The sequence below is a fragment of the Streptopelia decaocto genome (genome assembly GCF_964273445.1).
Source record: "Streptopelia decaocto genome assembly, chromosome: 3".
In the NCBI taxonomy this organism is placed as follows: Eukaryota; Metazoa; Chordata; class Aves; order Columbiformes; family Columbidae; genus Streptopelia; species Streptopelia decaocto.
In genome coordinates, this window is record NC_138656.1 from 45,136,019 (window position 1) to 45,157,430 (window position 21,412).

General features: G+C 36.5%; 1 protein-coding gene across 3 annotated transcripts in view; it reads right to left on the minus strand.

Annotated features, from left to right (window-relative positions):
• Positions 1-4,730: 4,730 nt before the first annotated feature.
• Positions 4,731-21,412, minus strand: part of TTC13 (tetratricopeptide repeat domain 13) — a 41,256-nt gene continuing 24,574 nt past the window's right edge. For 2 of the 3 annotated variants that reach the window (XM_082049791.1, XM_082049789.1), the window contains exons 14-23: positions 21,263-21,395; positions 20,673-20,765; positions 16,375-16,458; positions 14,818-14,902; positions 12,438-12,547; positions 10,888-11,023; positions 10,142-10,221; positions 8,907-8,985; positions 7,386-7,465; positions 4,731-4,881 (exon numbers count right to left, since the gene is read on the minus strand). In XM_082049791.1, coding sequence (XP_081905917.1) covers positions 4,758-4,881; positions 7,386-7,465; positions 8,907-8,985; positions 10,142-10,221; positions 10,888-11,023; positions 12,438-12,547; positions 14,818-14,902; positions 16,375-16,458; positions 20,673-20,765; positions 21,263-21,395 — 1,004 coding nt within the window. In that variant the 3' untranslated portion in view covers positions 4,731-4,757. The remainder of the gene's footprint in view (positions 4,882-7,385; positions 7,466-8,906; positions 8,986-10,141; positions 10,222-10,887; positions 11,024-12,437; positions 12,548-14,817; positions 14,903-16,374; positions 16,459-20,672; positions 20,766-21,262; positions 21,396-21,412) is intronic. The other variant, XM_082049790.1, reaches the window with a different exon arrangement.

Consider the following 21,412-nt stretch of genomic DNA (forward strand, 5'->3'; position numbering starts at 1 on the left):
ATCTAGTTGCCAGCATTAGGACCAGCTTGTGTCAAAAGCAGGGTTCTGTTTAGCCTTAACTCTTTTCTCTGAATCTATTTTTCTGACTAATGTACTTCCAGGGAGATCCTGCGTTAAACCAGCCTTTGCTCCAGCACCTTGCTCGTTCTGTTGGCTCTTCTCCATGCTTGGTGCTGTCTGAAGACATCGTTATTGACTCCAGGTGACTGGAGTTGTCCACCAGAACTCCCCAGCACACCAGTACTGCAGCAGACACCCCATCACTGCTGTGTAACGTCTTCAAAAAAAACCCCTTGACTGTCTTTCCTAGCAGGTGAGAGGGTTTTCCACTGCTGCCTGATCGTAGCAAATTTTATTAGTTGCAACTTCGATTACCCAAACTTGGAACTCAGTATCTGGAAATTACAAAGTAATTCGGTGAAATTGTATCCAATAAAATAATTTCAGGTACTTTCAAATGTTGAGTTCTCCTTCCCTGGTATTCTGTGCCTCATTTTACTAACACACCCAAACCTTCCAGAACTTGCAAACCTCATTAGCAAACCACACTACTAACCTCATCTGGCCTGGAAGCCCACCACCTTGTTTCTCCCTTTCAGACAGCTCCTCTGCTCTTCTTTCCTGTACCAAATCCTAACTTACTGTGTGGTACCTCATCAAATGCTTTGCCAAACTCCCAGAAGACCCCCAAATTCTCCTTGGTGAGGAAGCATAGTTCCTTTCCAAAAAATCAAACCAAGTGTGCCCAAGACAGATAAATATGTCAGAGGATTTATCTTGAGACTAAATCTATTTTGCTTTTTGGCCTAGGTAGTTGCATGGGGGATTTTTATTATCTTCAAAATATATTACAAAGTCGCACAAATACTGAGGTTCAGGTTAATGGGTTTTCATTGCTTAGCCTATTTTTTTCCTCATTCTGCTTTATTTAATATTATTCTTAACAGATAAATGGTTGGGGCTGTAATACATTAATGTTCCCATTTAAGAGTTCAAGTGATATCACTAGACCAGCTGTCTAAGATGACACAGAAGAGGATGGAAAATGATAATTAGATTTCTCCACATATCTGGTTCTTAGGCGGTAATTAAGAGTTCTCTAAGTCATCACATACCAGCCCAGTTATATAATCCTGTTTTGTTTGTTAAACTTGTTTAAGAGCATTTGACTTGAGCTCATTTTCTTTCTTAGTCATCTGTATCACGTCCAGAAAAACAAGCCTTTGAAACATGTGTACACACACATACACACTCACAGAGGTGTAATACATGTTACACCTTACCCTCCCTGATCGCCCATTAATCTTTTTGTCCGTCAGCAGGAGGATGGGTATAAAGTCAGTCACAGGAGTACAAAAAATGAGAAGGAAACCTGGACAGATGTACATTGTTTGTTTGTCCATGGAATTTTCTTCTTCCCCTACCTCTGGTCTAATCCCTAGAACAAGAAACCTCTTATTTTCTAGTTGCCAACACAGATTTCCCCTTTCTCAATGAATAATACAAGGTAAAAGAAAACTTCCAGGCTTAAAAGAAAGATCGTACTATTAGAACACAACCAAGGCGTAAAGTTAGGCATCTCTTCCCGGTTCTCCATTAGGCAGGCAGAAAATAACAATTCCTTTCCTCCATAATGAAAGCTACTACAGGTTTCTGAAACTTCTAGACCTTTAAACAGAAGGCACCAGAGGAGCAAACCATGCTTATTTCCAGTGCAGGAAGGGAAGGTGTTCAAGCAAAAGAATGGTGGGAAAACACCTTTGTCACGATTGAACAGCTTTCAATGAAAATGCACAAGCCTCCTTACACAGAAAGAAACACCTACTTCCATCCTTTATACAAATTCTGATCAATAAAGTTGAAAATGCATGTTCATTAGTACCAGCCAAACAGGTGGTCAAATTTGCCTTTATCATGGCTTGGTTAATGAACCTGAGGTCTGCATAAGAAATTCTGCTTATATATATATATATATATATATATATATATATATATATATATATATTTGTTTTGTTTTGTTTTCTGATGAGTGAGTTACTCAAAATTATACCTATACTTCCAAATGCTTAGTAACATTACAAGTGCATTACTGCTCACTAATAACTAAGAACTTGGATTCCAAACAGGTGTCTTCCCAGTTTTCTAGATCTCCTTGCATTTTGGGCACCCATCTCTAATGCATCCCCTGATCAGATATATGTACCTAAACTTACTTAATAATTTCCCCTGCAAACAAACAGGTGAAGAGAAAAATAGGCTTTAGGAAAAATGGGCACAGCACTTGTTTTCTGATCTTTGCAAAACAAATGTTGATTTCTACAGTTCAAGATATTTCACATTAGATATTCTTCCCTTGGCTGGGAGTTGGGTTACTATTTTTTAATCAAATCTACCATGTTATCACTGTAGCTCCAGTACAGTTCATGCAAATTTTGAAACAGATTCTACACCTACTGTCAGACATATGAGAATCAGGATTAAAAACATCTAACAAAGAATCTGCTTCCTATTCCATCCCCTGCCTTTGTACAACATTGTTTCTGCTGTGCTTACAAGTCTGGTTAACAGTACCCCACCCTAGCATGGAGGACGTTAATAAAGTAACACCACTTGTTCTTAGGGAGGAAGAGTTACTACACAGACACCAATGTTTGTTTCAGCAACAGATGGTAAAAAGCATTAAGTGAAAGGAAAGCACATTCATTCCCTACCCTTGTATTTTCAACATACAATCTTATAGTCTAAGAGTTCATGAAAACTATTTCCCAAGAGTATATGTGCACCACTGATTTAATTTGAATCGTGAGCACAATTTTGAAGCGATTCTCCTCATTTTCTCCAGTTACCATGTTTCTGTTCACAGTGAAGAGAGGTTTCAAAATACATGTTTCATCCAAATGACATCCGACCTAGAAGATGCGTTTGCTCACATGTACTCCAAATGCAACGAGCAGCCAGACAAGCAGACAAGCAGAGAGAACTAAAGCCTCTGCAATGCAAGTAGTATGGCAAGTGAGCTGCTGATACGGGGTGGGATGCGTTGCCTGCTCGTGTAGACGTAGTATGCACCCACTTTCCAGGACTCATTTTCTCTCTCAATGAAAATCTTTCAAAAGTGTAAACACTCGGGTCTTTAGCTACCCATGGCCATCCTACTCTGCCAGTGATCAAGGTAACAAGTAGTGAAATCTAACTTTAAATCAACAGGGCTTTTCTTATAATGGACGTCAGTATTGACTGCATCTTCTAACTTACTTACCTTGTGGCACTTCCCACCCCCCAAACAAACACACATATAGAGAGTCCACTTTGAATTTGACAATTACTTGTGTGGATAATCAAGAAAAGACCCTTCATTCAATAAATCCACCCTGTCTTCAGTCCCACTATGAAAGCAGGTCACTTATATCAGCATTCCTGATGCTTTGCTGCATTTCTTTCTTCATTAAAGAGGGGACTGAGACTGCCCTGTGCTGTAGGCAGAAGAAAGAAACCACACCACTGCAATTGGTACACTGGGGGTATGCAGAGTGCTCTCCCCTCTCCCTTGGTAAATAACTTATTCTTTAGCATATCTTACATTACATGGTTAGGACAGATATTTGCAATTGCCCAACAAAGCCCTAACCTCTGGAAGGAAGCAAAGTAAAGAATAGAGTACTTGTGTAAAATATGACAGTGACATAATCTCAGTTTAGACCATCAGTATTAAACAAGCTGAAAGCTGTACCTAAAACAGAACAGTCTTGTACACTTTCTGAAATGCTGCATATTCAAGCAGGAAAAAAAAGCTGATCAAAACCACTGAGGAAACCAGACATTTGCCCCACCATTGCTTGCTGGTTCTGAAATCACTTAACCTGATCTAGAGCTCTAAAGTCACAGAGCTCAAGCTAAAATGAGTATCATTCAGTTAGGACACACTAGAAATATCATCACTATTACAATCAGAAATTGGTTCACAGTCCATGTTGTTTGAACTGCATTAGCCATACCTTATAGGAAGCCTGCATTTCCAGAGCACTGCCATGCCCTCCCAACAAAAACACCTCAGGAAGCCCCAGTTGCTGTCCCAACATACTGTCAATGCAGTGGCATCTACTGCCAACCACCACCAAGGAGCATTTGGCAAGGGAGACTGATGTACAGTTGCCATGTTTCTGACATTTACTCACCAAGAGTCTTAACTCCAAAAATGTCATTTGTTTGTTTTTGTTTCCAAATTATGTTTTCCTGAAACCCATTCTTTTAAGCTGACATCTGTTCCTTCACTGGATTGCATTACATGAAATGGCTGTGCATTTACCAATTACTCACACATGTACAGCTCACAAAGTTTTCCATGCAGAAGGCAAAAGCTTTGAAAAAAAAAAAAAAAAAAAACACAAATAGGAAGTAGTATAGTAGTATCTCCAATGCAGATGACTTTTTTTTTCCCAAATAAATTTTCATCTGCAGTATGTTCCAATAGTAACTGTGATGGAAGTTTCTTATTGCTCTTTGGTTTCACCTCTGAACAACTGTATTTCCTGTATACCTTAATACAATAAATCAGCTGTTCTACTTCTTTTTTCCTTTCTTTCCTTTTGGTCACAGAAGGATTCCTTTTAACCTGGTGATAACTAATCAAGTAAGTTTACTCTATTAAAAAACAAAACCAAAACCAACCAAAAAAATCCCACCCTAACATTTTGACCATAATTTCCCCTTCAAAATAATGTAGGAAGCAGTACCTCTTCACCTTTTATTTGTATAAATTATACAACAACTATAGTTTTTTTTAGACAATGAGATGAATCTGTATTTAGTACTTCAATCATTGTTCTCAGGGTTGGAAAAGTCTCTGATACTGATGGTAGGCTCTTGTAAGAAGGTGAAATACTGAAAAAGGAGGAAAAAAGAAAATTATCTTTTGCTGAGTTTTATGATTTACCTGGAAGTTAACACATTAGCTTATACTTCACTTCATCCCCTTCTCCAACAAATTTAGGACCTGAAGTCAAGAATCTGTTGGCCACAACCAGCTCTTACTTCTCATGACTTCTCACGACTTCTCACTCACTATACAGTATAAAAACAGTGACTACATGAAAAAGCCTTTGGAAGTAGCAGAAGTTAATGCAAAATTTTATTGCTTTAATGTTTCAAGCCTTACTTACCTTTCCCACTATTATTCTTCTACCACAGACAAATTAGCCATTCAGGTTAATTACCTTCATATTATTACTTCATGTCTTTTGGGCTGTGGTTCTACATATATTTTTCTCAGCATCAAGCAAAGCCAACTTTAGCATTTTCTCCACTCTGGCTCATTCTTCACCCATTATACATCTCTCATTTGAGCCAGCAATACTATCAGTGGGACTATGCTATGAAATGGTCTCTGTTAAAAATAAATTTGGTTTTGGCAAGGTTACTTTTAACACAAATCATTTCCCTAATCTGGTTTGCTATGGATTCTCACAGGTTTCAACAGTACATCTGAGAGGGTCAGAAACACACATGTAGAGTTGAAATGGCTTAAGTTGACTTTGCTCCCAAGAGAGAAGCTCCCCTTTGGTAAAGATATGTCTTTAGAGAGAAAAAACAAACAAACAAAACAAAACCAAACAAAAAAATACAAAAAAACCCAGAGGATAAAGAAAGACGTTGTGTATATAAATTAGATTTACAGTAAAAAATGGTGTGAACCATAAATATTTTATGTTTCAAAGACAATCAAGTCACAACATTTGTGCAGACTACTTTTAATAAAAACCACAACTTACTACACTGTAGTTTAAAAATGTCACTACTTAACAAAAGTTGAATTTTCCTACATTTACATTTAGATTTTTAGCCTGAGTCTGACAAAGATGTCCTTGAGTCTTCTTAATGGCCTTCTTCATTTAGGAAGATTTTATAGTCTAGTGAAATTCACCAGGCTGAGAACCACCAACAGTGAAATTAAACACCACTAATCGGTGTGAGATATTCAGCACTAACAGCAGCTGCAGAGTTCCTTGGGTTCCCAGAATAACACAGGTGGGTCCAGACCTCAGGAGGTCTGCAGTCTAACATCCTGCTCAAAGCAAGGTCAACTGCAAATCAGACCAGGGTGTCAGGGCTTTATCCTGTCAGATCTCAAAAACCTCCAGGGACTGAGACTGCACGGCCTCTCTGGGCAGCTCTGCTGCTTGACTGCCCTCATGGTGAAAAGATGATGCTCAGTCTGAACCTCATTTCAACTCATGCATCTTGCCTTTTGTCCTCCCACCAAGCACTGCTCAGCTCCATTTCTCACTACGCATGGGTACCACTAAGCTGCTGTTAGGTCAAAGCCTTCTCCAGGCTGAACAAGCCCAGTTAACTCCTGTTAAGGCATATGCTCCAGCTTCCTGACCATCATGGTGGCTCGCTTCTGAATTTACTCCAGTTTATCACATTCTTCACTGCAGCTGCCCCCAAAGTGGATGTAGTGTTCTAGATGAGGTCTAAAGTGCTGATTACCCCCTAAATGTGATTATCCAAACAGCTTTTTACCCATCTACCTTGTCCACTCCTCTAGACCGTAACGTGCTGTCTTAGTATGAGAGTATTGAGGGAGTACCTGCTGAAGTAAAAATAAGCAACATCAACTGCTCACCTCTCATCACCAAATCTAGTTGTTTTATCACAGAAAGCAATTATACTGGGTCACACAACATTTGGTAAAGCCATGTTGACAGCCCAAAGTCACCTTCTCCTTCACATATCCTGTAACAGTTTCCTAAAGGACTCACTTCATGGCTTTACCAGGGACCAAATTGAGGCTGACCAGCCTATAGTTTTGCTGGGTTGTCCTCCTGGCCTTCTTGAAGGTGGTTGCAAGATTTCTTTTCCTGCATTCACCAAGAATGTCCCCAGATGTGCACAACCTTTCACAGATTATAGATGGTCTTGTAAGAACATTGGCCAGTTCTCTCAGTACCCTTCAAGTGTCTTGACCCTGACTTGAAGTATGCTAAAACTGGTTTTGTTTCAGGCCCAATTTTTAGATTTTGTATGTGGAATAACCAATAAGGGTCACATCAAATGCACCAGATTCATAATATTGACAAGGAATTAATGTGCTCCGTATTAAAAAAAACAATTAATATGAAAATAAAAATTTTAAAGCCTTATACAAAGTCATGCAGCTATGCTAAGTTCTGTATATTCAAAACTTCCATCTACTTTGAAAATACTTATTCTCCAAATTAAAATAGCACTAAAGAATAAGTAAACACTAAACAGTGTTAAAAAAATAGATTGGATCATTTAGTAAACTCTTAATTTAAGTAACATTTTTTAGTACAGGTTTAAATTTAACATATGAAGTCTTTAATATTTTATTTACTCACCCTCATGTGAATAAAAATATTTACCTTTTTAGATTCATCCAGCTCCTTGCTATTTTGCTGAAAGCTTCAGACCCTGGTGCTGTCATTGCTTCAAAATCAACCAGCTGAAAATGCAACAGAATAATAAAGATCTTAGGAAATCAGAGAAGTTTTAAGTTCTCTAATTTCAGAAGGCTAATCCTTAAATATTCTTAACACATAAATTCAACTTTCAAAACATATCCTTTTGTAACAAAATCCAGTTATTTATTTTTTTTTTAACCTTTTAACAAGATGTTTACACTAATGGGTCAGTGCCAGAAAATATTGACTGTCTTCAGCCCTTTATTACAGTATCCAAATAAAATTGGGATAGTTCTCATTTCTACAGACTGTATTCTGCAAAATGTTGTGTCACATGATTGCTAGATATATATTGGACTTCCCAGGCTCTGTACTACTTCTTTCCATAGTGGGTTTTCAGACAAGCTTGACTACATATTGCCAAGAACTCTGTGGATCTTCATGTCTACAGATGAAAATAAGTTTTCAGCAGAACGATGGTCAAAACCAATTGGTTCACTAGTAGTGAAACATTTAAGCTGACAAGTCTGTGGTTCAGTGAACTTTGGCTGAATTCAAGGAAAGATTCTGAGAGCACGCTACCTGTGGTTCTTAGTAAGACAGGAGTAAGCTTACTAACTAGTCTCTGCCCAGACTACTTTATCCCTCATCACCAGTTTGGAAGTCAGCATGCATAGAAGGCACTGAAACTCTCCGTGAGTCTGCACACCCCACTGAAACCGATACTGGAAGCTACACTGGCCACGGCTACTGACTGACCTGCCAGGCAATAACAGGACTCTTTACTACTGGGCATCTTTATCTTCAAAGTAGTAGTCTGATAATGCATGCTGTTATATGCTTGGGACCAGAAATACCCTTCTAAGGAATCTAGCAAAAGAACAAACCAAACAAAACCAAATCCCAGTTTCATTCAACTGGGGAAAAAAATTTCTTCCTGATGGTGAAAACTTCTTTAAAAACTGGTTTTGTTCCAATTCATGCAACTCTGTTTCAGGAAAAATCCTCAAATGTAAAAATGTCCCCAAAGCCTCCTGCAAGTCAGAAATCTTGCTTTTTAGTAATCTCAAAACTCTGCTTGCCTGCATAAAATCAGTCAGGAAAATGCACTACCCTACTGAGACCTAAGAAGATGCGTACGAAAACTCACCTAAGTCTTTTACCTTAGCTTGAACTCCCACAGAACGGTGAAGATACCAGCTTAATGGCATACTGAAAAGGAGCTTTCTTGCTACTAAGCAACTGCAGTTTGCTCTTAAAAGCTACTAGGAGTTTATTGTACTGAAAGGACAAATTTACTGTTGCCAGGGCTTTCTAGAACAAAAGGGAAAGTTGCTCTTTCTTAAATTAACACCCTAGGACGCAGCTAACTCATCTTCAGTAATCAAGTGTGCAACTTCTCTTCATTCTTACAGCTCCTTCCTTGCATTTACAGGTACTGCTTCCTCCATCAAGGCTGAATCAGTGTATTCTGATAGTTACCTTTCCTTTAGGGATTTTTCCTGATACTTCTTTTCCACTTGCCATTAGTGCTCCCATGATCACTGAATACGCTATCACACTAAGGAAAAAAAAAAAAAAATCAAAATCCATGAACAAAGTACAGTAAAAGTCTTTCCATGCTGCTATTTTAACCTACAAAACAAATAGAACATAGTACTGTTTCACAGAAGGTTAGCAGAAATTACTGTGCTAGTTACTTCATTTTAGAAGTAAAACCAAGCATGAAACACTTAAGCACAATCACTGTTACCTTCCAACACCACTGGAATGAAGCTATGCTCCTATGGAGTCTGAATACTGAAGACCACTGTTTCTACAGTAGCCTGAATCATAATTTCAGACTTACAAGTTCTTAAGACCCTACAGAGCTTAAAACAAAGCAAACTCCTGTTCCCAAGCAGCTTAGCTGCAGCCCACAAGAGTTTATGAACTCTGGTGATACAGAGCTACAGGCACTGTAAAGCTGTTCAGTCACTTAACATTTAAAAAAAAACTAACTTAATTTTTTTTAAATTGTGAAACTCAAGACAGATTCTTTTAATTTTTACATTCTATAAGATCAAAGTCTGATTATAAAAATGAAGTATCAGGATTTTAAAATTTTATTTTCTACTGAACTGTATTTAATAATAAGCTTAAAGATCTTAAGTGCTTTGTGCAACAGAGAGTCATAATAGACTTATATGTAGCCAGGTTTGAATTAAACTAGAATTTCAGTTGAAGAGATCTGCAACATATAAGACTTCATTCTAGAGTTTCATTTGGTGACCCTAACAGTTGCAATAAATTACTAAAATAATATTTTAGTGTATTTTCTTAAAATAACTTATCTCAAAGTATATTTAATCTTAAACATGTTTTGATAAAGCTTCTTGAATGACATTACAGTAGCATAACATAATATGGAGTAAGAACTCTAGCATTATAATTTTAAAATGACACTTTTCAATCTGTGAGCTAAAGTCTATAAATACTGACTACTCATAAATTTAAATATACATGCAGCTATGAATAGTTACCATCAGCATTTACAAACTAGCTTTCAAAACAGTATGAAGTCAGTACCCATCAAGGCAACAAAAATTAGAGACTGCAGGACACATAGCTCAACCCAGAGCTTTTTTAAATATTTAAAATATATTAAGATACTGCAACACACGGACATATGCAGCATGCATCCAAAATAACAAGACAGGATAAAGACAATCACTAACCTAGATCCTCTGGAAAGTGGCATTAAATTATAGAAGTAATAAACTAATGACAGGATCAAGTTGCAAACAGCATCTACTTCCTAAACGGGGGGAAAAAAAGTGAATTAAAGAAAATTTAATAGCCAGGTAATACCATATAAAGGAACACATATTGGAAAGTCTTACAGGACCATTTCAAATGCTAAAAACGTCAAGTTGAGAAGTTGAAGTCTGAATAACAGATGGTTAAGCAAATTGTTTTGTTATATCTTTACAATTTAGGTGAAACCTAGTTCAAATACATTGTGTTAAAGGGTGAGAAATGGAAAACACAAGCTCAAAAGTAGTCAGACTCTCATTGCAATACTAATAATCAACACAAACACAATTCTAGTGCTTGTCATGAATTTGTGTTGCTTCTCATCTTCTATGTAGCCACCATGAGCCAAAACCTAAGCAGAGCTTATAAGGATGATGAAACAGTGAACATAGATCCATGACAAAAATAAATAAAATAGGGAGGAGATGAAAAAGGAACACACTGTGACATTGAGATCTTGTCTGGACTCTGTAACTGCAGAAAAGCATTACAAATTTTGAAGTAACAGGTAGAATTATGGTAACTGCTTATGGTATTTGTTGTAATTGGGTTTAAACAAACTCAATTTTATTACTTAAGATCTCTTTCAAAAGTTATTAGAATAAGGACTGTTAAACATAATCAAATTTTATCAAGGAATTCATAATTACCATTAAAATAGCCTTACCCCCAGCTCTGCAGACAGAATTAGAACTTTTCCTTTAGCTGTTAGATCCTTATATAGTGCATCTATTTCTGCATGATACAGCTGTGTTCTCTCTTCTGTTGTCTGAGTTTCTACCGAAAATAGTATGTTCCCCACCCTATCAAGTAGATGAAACGAAAAAGGAGGTAAGAATTTTTTTTTTAACAGAACTTGATACATAATCTAATATCCAGGGTGAGTTACAAATGTACTACAGTTAAACAGCACATCATAACCTTTTTCCTATAATTTTTCCTTAAACTGGAGATAATGTGCACTGCCTACCTTTTAGTAAAAAAACAAAACAAAACAAACAGACCCCCCCAAAACAACACACACACACACACAAAAAAAACCCACTGAGTTAAAAACATTTTGTCCTGTTGTGTGTCTGAAAAAACACTGTCTAAACACAGATGAAATATTTCAATTGAAGAATATCTGACAAGCATCAGTGTTTCACTTAAGGTGTAAGAAAAAAAAAAAAAAAGAAAAGAAATTTTAAAATATCTGGATGAGCTTAAGATATTACTATAGACTGTAAAGCATAGCTTTGTTAACTTTTAAACTACCAAAATGTTTTGGTATAAAATGATAGTTACAAACTGTGGATCAAAACAGACTGATTGATACAGAACAAAGTTCACGCAGAACAATGTTAGATCATTTTACTGACACCTAAATATTTCCTCCCAAACAGTGAGTCCGTATATTGAATGCCATTTCACTGTATACAGGCATACGATTTAGAATGTAAAATTAAAAACCAGCAGATACGTTAAGATTCTATTATAAAAGAGAAGTTTGCCTTCCATGCCACTCATTGGAAGCATACAAGTTTTGGGAAAAATTTCCAATGCACAGAATTTTAAAACACGTAAGTCAAAGTTTTCAGTTAGTAGTAAGACAGAGCTTCTGAGCCTTGGATTATTGCTCATTCTTTGGGAGAACAAGGAGCCAGTATCCATAAAGTGAGAAATTTACTATCTTACCCTAAGAGTGGCCTAAAGCTTCCTGTTTGTATCCTCATACATTCAGGTACTATCTAGGTTGGCATTTACAGATAGAATAACATAAAATAAACATAAAAAAAGCCAAAACTCCAAACAGAATAGAGTCTCTTCCATTCTTAGATCAAATAAATTTCTTTTCAGTCACCCTAACAGACAAGGTCTTACGACAAGAAATGTATTTTGTTATGGATAAAGACTGAGATTTCTGAGATTTTTCCCCTTTAGGCATTTTGTGCTCTAAGATGAATAACAAGGTCTCTCTTCACTTTTGCGCTGTATGTTAGAGAATAATTTCAACTGGGCCTACTCCATCAATGTTATCCATATTCCCTCTTTGTTAGGGAACACAACAGGAATCAGAAGTCCTCAAATGAACACCTTTTTTTAGTTATCTACAAAAATGTCACTAGTGAAAAACAAAACCTGCTGAATTCAAGTAGAAATGGCATTTGAAAAGATTAATTGCTAATGCTTGATCATTACTTAATGTATGTGAACCCCTGAAAACAGCAAACATACTTATCGCCTGTTATTGTAATTGTGAATCCATCATATTCTTTCCCTTGATCCTTGAGGCTGGGGACTTTAGTGTTCACAGTAAACCCATCTCTTGTTTTACTGTTAAACTGCTTTCAAAAGAAAAAAAAAGTTGTATTAGAGTGAACATACACAGAATGCCTAGCTATTGTTTAGAAACTTCTAAAATACGTGGAGCAGAAATGAAAATGGACAAACTGAGAGAACAGGACAAAGAGGTAGTGTCAACTACGTTATTTCATTTATCCTTTATTTCCTACTGAATGGAAATGACAAATACTGAATGAAGCATATTGACAATCAACTTTATAACTACATAATTAATTTAAATGGCACTATTTATGAGAGGCAACTATACAAAGCAATTGTACAGATCTCTCCCCAGTTGTATGATTATAGTAACCTTTTGGGGTAACAATGTAAATGCAAAAGCAGGAATTTGAGACCCTGTTTTGTGTTTATACCAAGAAGTAGGTGCATCAGTCTATGTGTGGACTCCAGAATACAGCTCACAGCAGCAATTTCTTAACTGTCATCCAGTTCCAATTAATCTTTATCTTCATCATAAGGAAAAGTAAAGTATCACAAAGAATTTTAAAAGCTATATTATCTAAGTGCAATACTGTAGCCAGAGTTGTATAAACCAGGAAAACCTGTATTTAAGTAAAGCCAAAAGGCTAGATTTTGACATGCAACATTCCCCAGCTACCCAAATAGTTGAACTACATCAATATTAGCAGACATTCACTTTATATACGCACTATTAATGACTATCATGCAACAGTACTGAATTAATTACTCAGGCAATTATTTATTTTAAAATAGAACTTGTGATCCAGGGTGTTTTGTTTAAAGATAATCTGCATTTATTTTAAAAAACAAATCTAAAAGCCTCTAATGAGAAGCAGCATTCCGCTTCGATACAATTTGGAATGGGCTACAGGAGATTCAAACCAGAGCAAAATATACAGGTTACAAAAACCAGGAAGAATATTTGCTGCCAGTTCAGACATTTATTTTGAAATAAGTCATGTATAGTCAGCTATGTTTATACATTTTCATCATCCTCTTGAAGCAACATGTATTTTTAACTCCACAAATTGCAATTTTTCTGGCCTACAATTCAAGAGTAGCCATATTAGGTGCTCCACAGGGCCCTATCTGCACATTTGTGCCAGTAGGGAACACTTAAATGTCTATCCACCCTAACATCTGCTACCTCTTAATCACAAGTCTTTGTTTAGCTTCACTTAGTATGCACTTCACTTCATCTTTCAAGGCCAAGAGCAAGACAGTAATACAAAAAAGACCTCCAAAGTTATGGTATGTTCTTTGAAGACACTTACATTAGCCATGTATAGTTAAAAAAAAAAAAAAAAAAATTGGTGCTGGAGCTGTGTAGCTTCTGTAAAAATAGCAGTAGTGCACATGTGAGTGAGTGCATGCATGCTATCATCATAAGCAAATCCAGACCTGACAGTCTATCAGTAGTAGCAGCAACCTCTCTAACCTCTCTTCAGAGAGCTCTGTTCTATGGCAATCCATCAGCTTTGCTCAGCTATGGAACTGCAACATGGACACAGCCAACAAGGAAGCAATGAATTTGTCTCTACTTGGAATGAATGTTTCTTCCCAAGTTTTCTTTTATTCTTAATAAAATCCTGTCAAATCTTTTAGATAAGACACTTTATTTGGGTTTGGGAAAACACTGTTACAATTACATACTGCTCATCCTGGATTAATTTGAGGGAGTGGAAAAATGGAAGGACCTTTTACTTAAACTCAGGTCAAGTCTTATTTATTACTCAAGAGTACAAATAATTTTGCACATCATATATTTAAAGCCTTTCTAAGAAGACCATTACTGGCAAGAAGAAAACCTGCAGGTTTCCCCACTCTTTTTCTAACAGTCTTCCAAAGCACAAGAATGTAAACCAAGATTTCATTTCAGATTAGCTACCAGTCACTAAGGACAACTATTCCCCTACTTCCTCCTACCAGCCCCACCACGTACTGCCCTGCACCAATGAACCTCTGGTAAAAGGAGCTTCCATGTTCCTAATCTTCCAGACACACATCTTCAATTTTTTCCTCCATACTGCACAGGCATAATGTGAGGCCATTATGGTGGATCTGACCACAAAGCCTCCCGGTTGATAAGGCTGACTTCAAAGAATTACATTCAACATTTTGTTTTACCATCACTTCTTCATCAATTCACAGTCAGGCCAAGCCTTTCAAATATACATCACACATCTGCATTTATCAAAAGGGAGGTCATATATTCTGAGGAACTGGATATATGTCCCCAAATAACATTTTTATTGTTTTTATCATATTTTGAAGTTTCCTTTTAATTTACCTTCATTATGGGAAGCAGATCTTCTACTTTATGTACCTTTTCCAAAGCTTCTCGAACCTCTAATAGTCCTTTTGGATTATTAGCTCTGGAAAAAAAATATGGAATCACAATGGTTGAACACATGTAGCACTTCTGGAAATCCATCTAGGTTTAACCAAATTAGCCATAGTAGAATAAGTTCTTGAAAGTTACTTCATTATTTCTTTTCTGAAAATTAGTTCCTTCAATACTTGGCCACATGATCTCCTATTCTTCAAACAGTAATTTCCTCCTATATGAGCTCTGCTTATTTTTTTTTCAGCTTCAAAACTCAACTTCAACCTTCAAGTTTATCTTACTTATGTTCTGTTGGGCATGCTAAAGCATTAAACAGCGTTTGAATGAGCACATGTGGGCAGGGGGTTGTTGATCAGGAAAGATGGAAGAAGAATGGAGGTAAGGTTAGAAAGATTCTTCTCAAAATATACACAACTGTGTAGCCTTAAAGGTGTGTAAATACTACAAACACAGGCACAGCTGGACCGTGAGGAAACCTGTCGAACTAGTGCTCTAATATTTATTAATTACTGTATCCAGATATTAAGAACAATTAAAAAAAAAAAAAAAACAAACCACAGCACAAATTGCTTTGGTTTAAGGTCAAATGCTGTTGGCTCACTCTGAACAAACTTCTCCCCAATAGAGGACAGACTTCACAGTTACTACAGAACTTACGTATCTTCAGCAACTAGCATAGATTTTCCCAAACTTCAATCTTTTCAATTGTTACAAGGATTTTCTGCACTTTAATTTTTTTATATTTAAGTAGCATAATGAGATTGAAAACCAGAACTCAATATTTAATAAAAGTTAGCGGGCCAAAGAAAAATTAGAGGGTTTAAAGCTACAAGAGTTTCTTAAATTTTGACCTTATCAGAACACTGTTGCCACAAATGAGCTGCAGGTGGGGAAGATATTTTACTCATAAAAAAATTATCAAAGTTTGAAATACATGTCAACTTCAATTTTCAGATTACCTTTAGTCATATTCTTTCATTCAAGATTCTACAACTGTCTTCTATTCCAGCAAACTGTCTACGAATTTGTCTATGTAACAGGTAGCAAAGACTATTTGCTTCTTTAAGACTTCTTGTTTCAATTAAAATTACCTTGCCTATCATCGTCTCCCTTTTTTCCTCATTCCTAGTATTTATTAATCATAATATTGAGATAAACTGTACTCTATTCTACCAGGAAGAAACACACCATCTTCAATAAATCATTTTTTTTTATAAATAATTGAAACCCAGCTGATGCCAAAACAAATTCAACACCATTATTAGTTTCTAGGTATACTGTAATTTGCAATGTTTCTTCCTATTAGTTTAAGTTTCCTTGTTTGGCTATGAACAGGATTTTGCATTTCCAGTAGGAAATAAGACAATTATAGATAACAAGAAAACTAGAACATACTAAATTAAGAAAATATCCCTCAGACTTTCTGAAATGAATATTATGTAAATTTCAAATCAGTATTACCAGGGGAACAAAGCATGGAAAAAAATATGAGTAATTTACCCATGATAAACAAGGATCCTATCTTTGATAAATTGAAGAATTTTCTCAAAATATTCCAGGTATCTCATGTTAATGACCTGTCCCCTAAAAAGAAAAGAAAATGTGGGGTTTTTTTTAAAGTCTTCTCTTTCAACCCAGCATTCCAGGGCTAAGACACAAATATTACTCATTAATATTTGACAGAGTTTTATCCACAGATGCTTAGCAAATTAAAGGAAATAACTAGAGTTTCTCTGAAATGGTGAGTTGCCCATCCCCCATTTTGAATACAAATTCCATAGCGAACTTGCAAAAGCTCATGTATGATTAGTGTTGTTGTCCTCTCATAAGATATATTTCATGAATATTTTCCCATTTTCAGTATGCCCATGTACAGTAAACCTTATCTATGCAATAATTATATCCTTGTACAAATTGATAATCTTACTTCATTAGTTACACTTGTAGATAGTGCAGAACTAGGAGAGAATTCTCAATCTGCACATTGATTTACTTTGAGAACCTACACACTCCAGTTTATGTATTTGCAAATATATATGCTGATCTGCTCTGACAGGCCACGTACTTTTTTTTTTCATCTACACTCCTCTATATTGAAGTAATTTTACTTTGATTCCTAACAGGTACAAGTAGTAACTGTTACACCAAAACATCAAAAGGGTGTTGTTTTATCCCTTGGACCACAAAAGGAAAAAATATACATTACAAATTTGGTAGAAACCTGCTAGGATTACAACCACTCTGAGAGGAAATATTACATACCATTATTGCATTTGTAGGAGTCCTTCCTCTTCTCCCAGTCTACAAAACAAGATTTTATAAAGCAAACATTACTGCTCTCTGAGCAAGCAAAACCACTGTCAACCACAGGAAGGTGTGCACATCTATTTTTTTTCCCACTCTAAGTGATTTTTGACAGCTTAAGACCCTGCCTAATGTCTCACTCAACAGGCTAGGCTTACTTTAGTAAGCCTAGTCTCAGAATAATGGCAAAATCAGTCTTTAAAAACTGAACGGAATTAGAATACATATACATCTGCACATCAGAAAGGGAGGCAGAGAAAGCAGAAGGATGAAGACAAGTCTATACACAGAATATGCCCTTGTTGTACGTCCCATCATTTTCCATCTGTTTTAACAAATATCTGTACAACAAGCAGAAGTGTGTCAGTATAAGGAACTGGATTTTTGTCTAGTGGCATCTTGGAAAATAAATCCAAACCAGACCTATCAATCTGTAATGCTGTCTAAAAGCAGTAGTACCAAAAAAGACTTCTAGTAAGGTGGTCAGACGCACTTTGTGTTTATTTCCACGCTTTCTCCTTATTTAATAAACACTACCAGCAAGAATTCAAAAGTAGCAGTGATCCAGAGAGTGTCTTCACATTTTTATAAGCATATTGATTATATCATTAATGTTCAGCTGACCCCAAATCCTTGTTTTGCCTATGAAAACAACTTAAACTTTCAGGAACATTTTCTCTACTTCAAATGAAACTTGGTCATTTAAGCCAGAAAGGAGATAAGCCAAATTTGCACTTGTCTATAGACCCATGAAGGGGTAGTGACAGCCAATATACTTGCACCTTGAGTATGTTAAGATCTGGAAGCCTATCAAACATTGTGAAGTGCATGACGTTTCTCGTATACGTTTAACAAAAGGTCCCGAAATGGACTCAAAACAAACATACAAAAAAGTGTTTGTTTTCTGACACTCTTCAAACATTTTGCCACTCTGAAAAATAATTTTTAGTTCAGCAGTCATTGAATGCTAGTGCCTGCATCCCGAAACTCATGTGGCAGGAACCACTGAAAAATAATAGACTTTAAATGCAAAGAATTTCAAGTAAAGAAAAGGGTTAACAGATATCTAATCCAAAAATTTAGGACATGGAAATTACTGGTGTACAACTTCAACCAAACAAAACCTAGAAACAGTCTGAGCTCAGCAGGACTAGACCTGTTACAAATACTAAAAGAACACCAACTGCTGTTGTTACATTTCTTATTTGACTGGACAGTTTATATCTTTGTGTCTTTAATAATCATGAAGGTTGCCATTTGTCAGCCTAAATAATGTACTATTACACCAGGTTTCCAGGTAGCCTTGCTACAGAAAGAATTCAGCCTTAGTCATACGGTTATCAGAATAAACTTTCAAATCATAGCAAATACAAAGCAATGTATGTCTTCCTGAAAAACCGTCAAAAGACTATAAACTGATCTCAATTATCAACAAAAAAGGTGTTAGCCTATTGATATTTTAGATCAGCAACCATTTTACAGTTGAGTAATGCAAGACTGAGAATATACAGATCTGTACAATCATTAAGAGTAAACTTTCATTTTGAAATCATAATGGAATAGAACATGCTACAAAAGTAAAATAAAATAAATAAATAAATACCACTTAACATATTAGTTTATCCCTCACCTCATGTGACATCATCAGGAGGGAGTCCAAAAGCAGAAACAAATCACTACAGAAAGCTGACCAGTGAAAACACCTATTACTCTGGATGCTCAAACAAGTATGGGTTTCCAGAATAAAAAAGTATGCAGTGACCATCCAATGCTGAAGTCAAATCAACTCCTAAGGCTGTGGTACCTAGGCTGCTTCAAATCTATTGTTCCTTCCGGAAGAAGTGCCCAATTAATAGTTTTCAAAGAACCACTACCTAGCTGTTAAAAAAAACACAACCAAAATGAATGCTGATGAGAACCCCAAAAGTCAAGGCTGAGCCAAAACCAAAAGGTTAGAATTAGATTCACTGTGTGCCTACCATTCTGCATGTTCATGAGGCTTATTTCAGATTTCTATGAAATCACCAAAATAGCTGGAACAGTAAATAATGAGTTTTGCTAGCACTCTGATCAGAGAAAAACAAGTGAAGTACTTTGGCCAGTGGAAAACAGAGCTGCTGACACAGAGATCCTGTACAGGGACACGTTTCCCCAGATTAAATGTTCAAAGTTATTTTCAGCATAGTAATCAAGTGTTGTTATATGAATGCCCTTTTGTCAGCACAGATCACCTAGAATTTTTTACTCTCCCATTTAAAACAAAAACAAGAAGAAACGGATGAAGTATAGAATGCATCCTTGTCTCAAAGTACAGATGGTTGTGGTTTCTGCTGCATCATACATGTGAGAAGAGAGAACTGCAGCAACAGCAAAGAGAGACAGAGCTTGGAGCCCAACTGTGACACTTGGCTTGAGGGAAGACAGAAGCCTGAGCTTAAGACTGTTCAAGAAGCAGCACATCCTGCAAGGCAACTACTGATCTGCATTGAAGTGTAATGCTACATGGTAACCACTCCCTAAAGTAACACCAAGGCTGGTGGGGTCCCTTCCTTAGAATGCAAGACAGTGGACAAATTCTCACTAGCCCCTGTGCGTGAGCATTAGAATATCACTGTTTTTCTCTTCCTAAAATAATTCCTGAGAAGGCTTTGCTTCCCTTATCTTCCTTTTTCCAGGCAGCTTCTCAAAATAAGAAAAAAGAAATAGACATAAAAGCAGAATGACAGATCAAAGATTCAATACTTCCATGTGAGAGGGAGGGGAAAAAAAAGGGAGGTAAGATGACACCTGGATACATATTTATTTACACAAACACACTCTGCTCCTGTGATTGACAGTGATGTTGCCACATTGAGCCCCTCACACTTCCACCACTTCATGGGAAGCAGCACTGTCACGACTCCAATACTGAGTCTTGCAGCATGGGAGAAGATGGAACGTACAACAGTGGTTGAATTTTTTAAAATGTGACCTTTGTTTAAAAGTGCAACTATTGCCTTTCACAGGTTACTTATTTTATAATTTTTGCTTTACTTTGGCCTGCTTTGAAAACAACTAAAAGAACTATGCTTTTCCTCTTTATTGTAAATTGGTATTAAAGCTGAAAGAACAGCATTGTTTCATTACTGCTGCCACTATGTTAGAGAAGCAGCATCTGCAAAAATTACAACTGTGATGACCTTTACCTTACATGTAAAAATTAGATTATTTGGGAACTAAAAACAGCATGTAAAAATATGCATCTTCTGGATCTTGGTTAGATCTTGCTATAACTCAGTCTTACAATTAAAACTCAGGAAAAAGAAGAAATATGAGGTACAATTTGAGGTGCACAAAACCCAAATTCTTCATTAGAAAATACAAAATAAATATTAAAGCAAAACAATCAGCACATATACATTCAATACTGTAATCTGCTGTTTCATGAGCAGCTGGTAAGTTTTGGTACAGTCCCTTAGTGCATGGGGGAAGGTTGTTCAGTAAAACTCTCATACCTGATTAAGTTAATGTGATTATTGAAACCTCTGCTAAGACTTCGGGCAGGCATTTGGTCCAACCAAAGCACAGGCTGGTCAGGGTCAGCTATCCTACAAAGACAATGGATATTAATACTGGCACACACTTCACTCCATGTAATATTTCTAATCGAGCTTTGTTCACACATAATAACTTCAGGCAAAAGCCAGAATTCAGAAATAACAAAAATATTTTTTTTATTGAAATGCATGTATGATTTTCATAAGAAAAAAACCCAACGCAATTATTTTATATTGCTGGAGTTTGATGTTGTTAGTTTGTTATCCTACACTCCAATGTACCCCATGGTCTTTCACAGCTTTGCCTGAAACAGAAAATGCTATTCCCAACTCTTTCCCTATTTTTAAAAGGAAGAAAAATGAGTATTTTCAGAAGCACACTCCTTGCACCTAAAGCATCCCTCTCTTTTATCAGAACACTTTCTAGTATTACTGAGTGGTAGCAAGTGTCATTTTCTCCTCTGTGACATCTGCCCTTTGGTTAACTGAAGCATGAATCATTATTACAACCAACACAAGGCTTGTTCTCTTTCTTCTTTTACCATTACCTTCGCCACTTCACAGCAATATCAAACATATCTCTCCACTGCATCAGTCTGGTTTTCCCATTCATCCGAACTTTTGAGTTTGCCCAGGTCCGCTGCACAGCCTGCATTACTTCTAGAGTGGCCAACCCCATTGCTGGGGGTGGAGGAGGA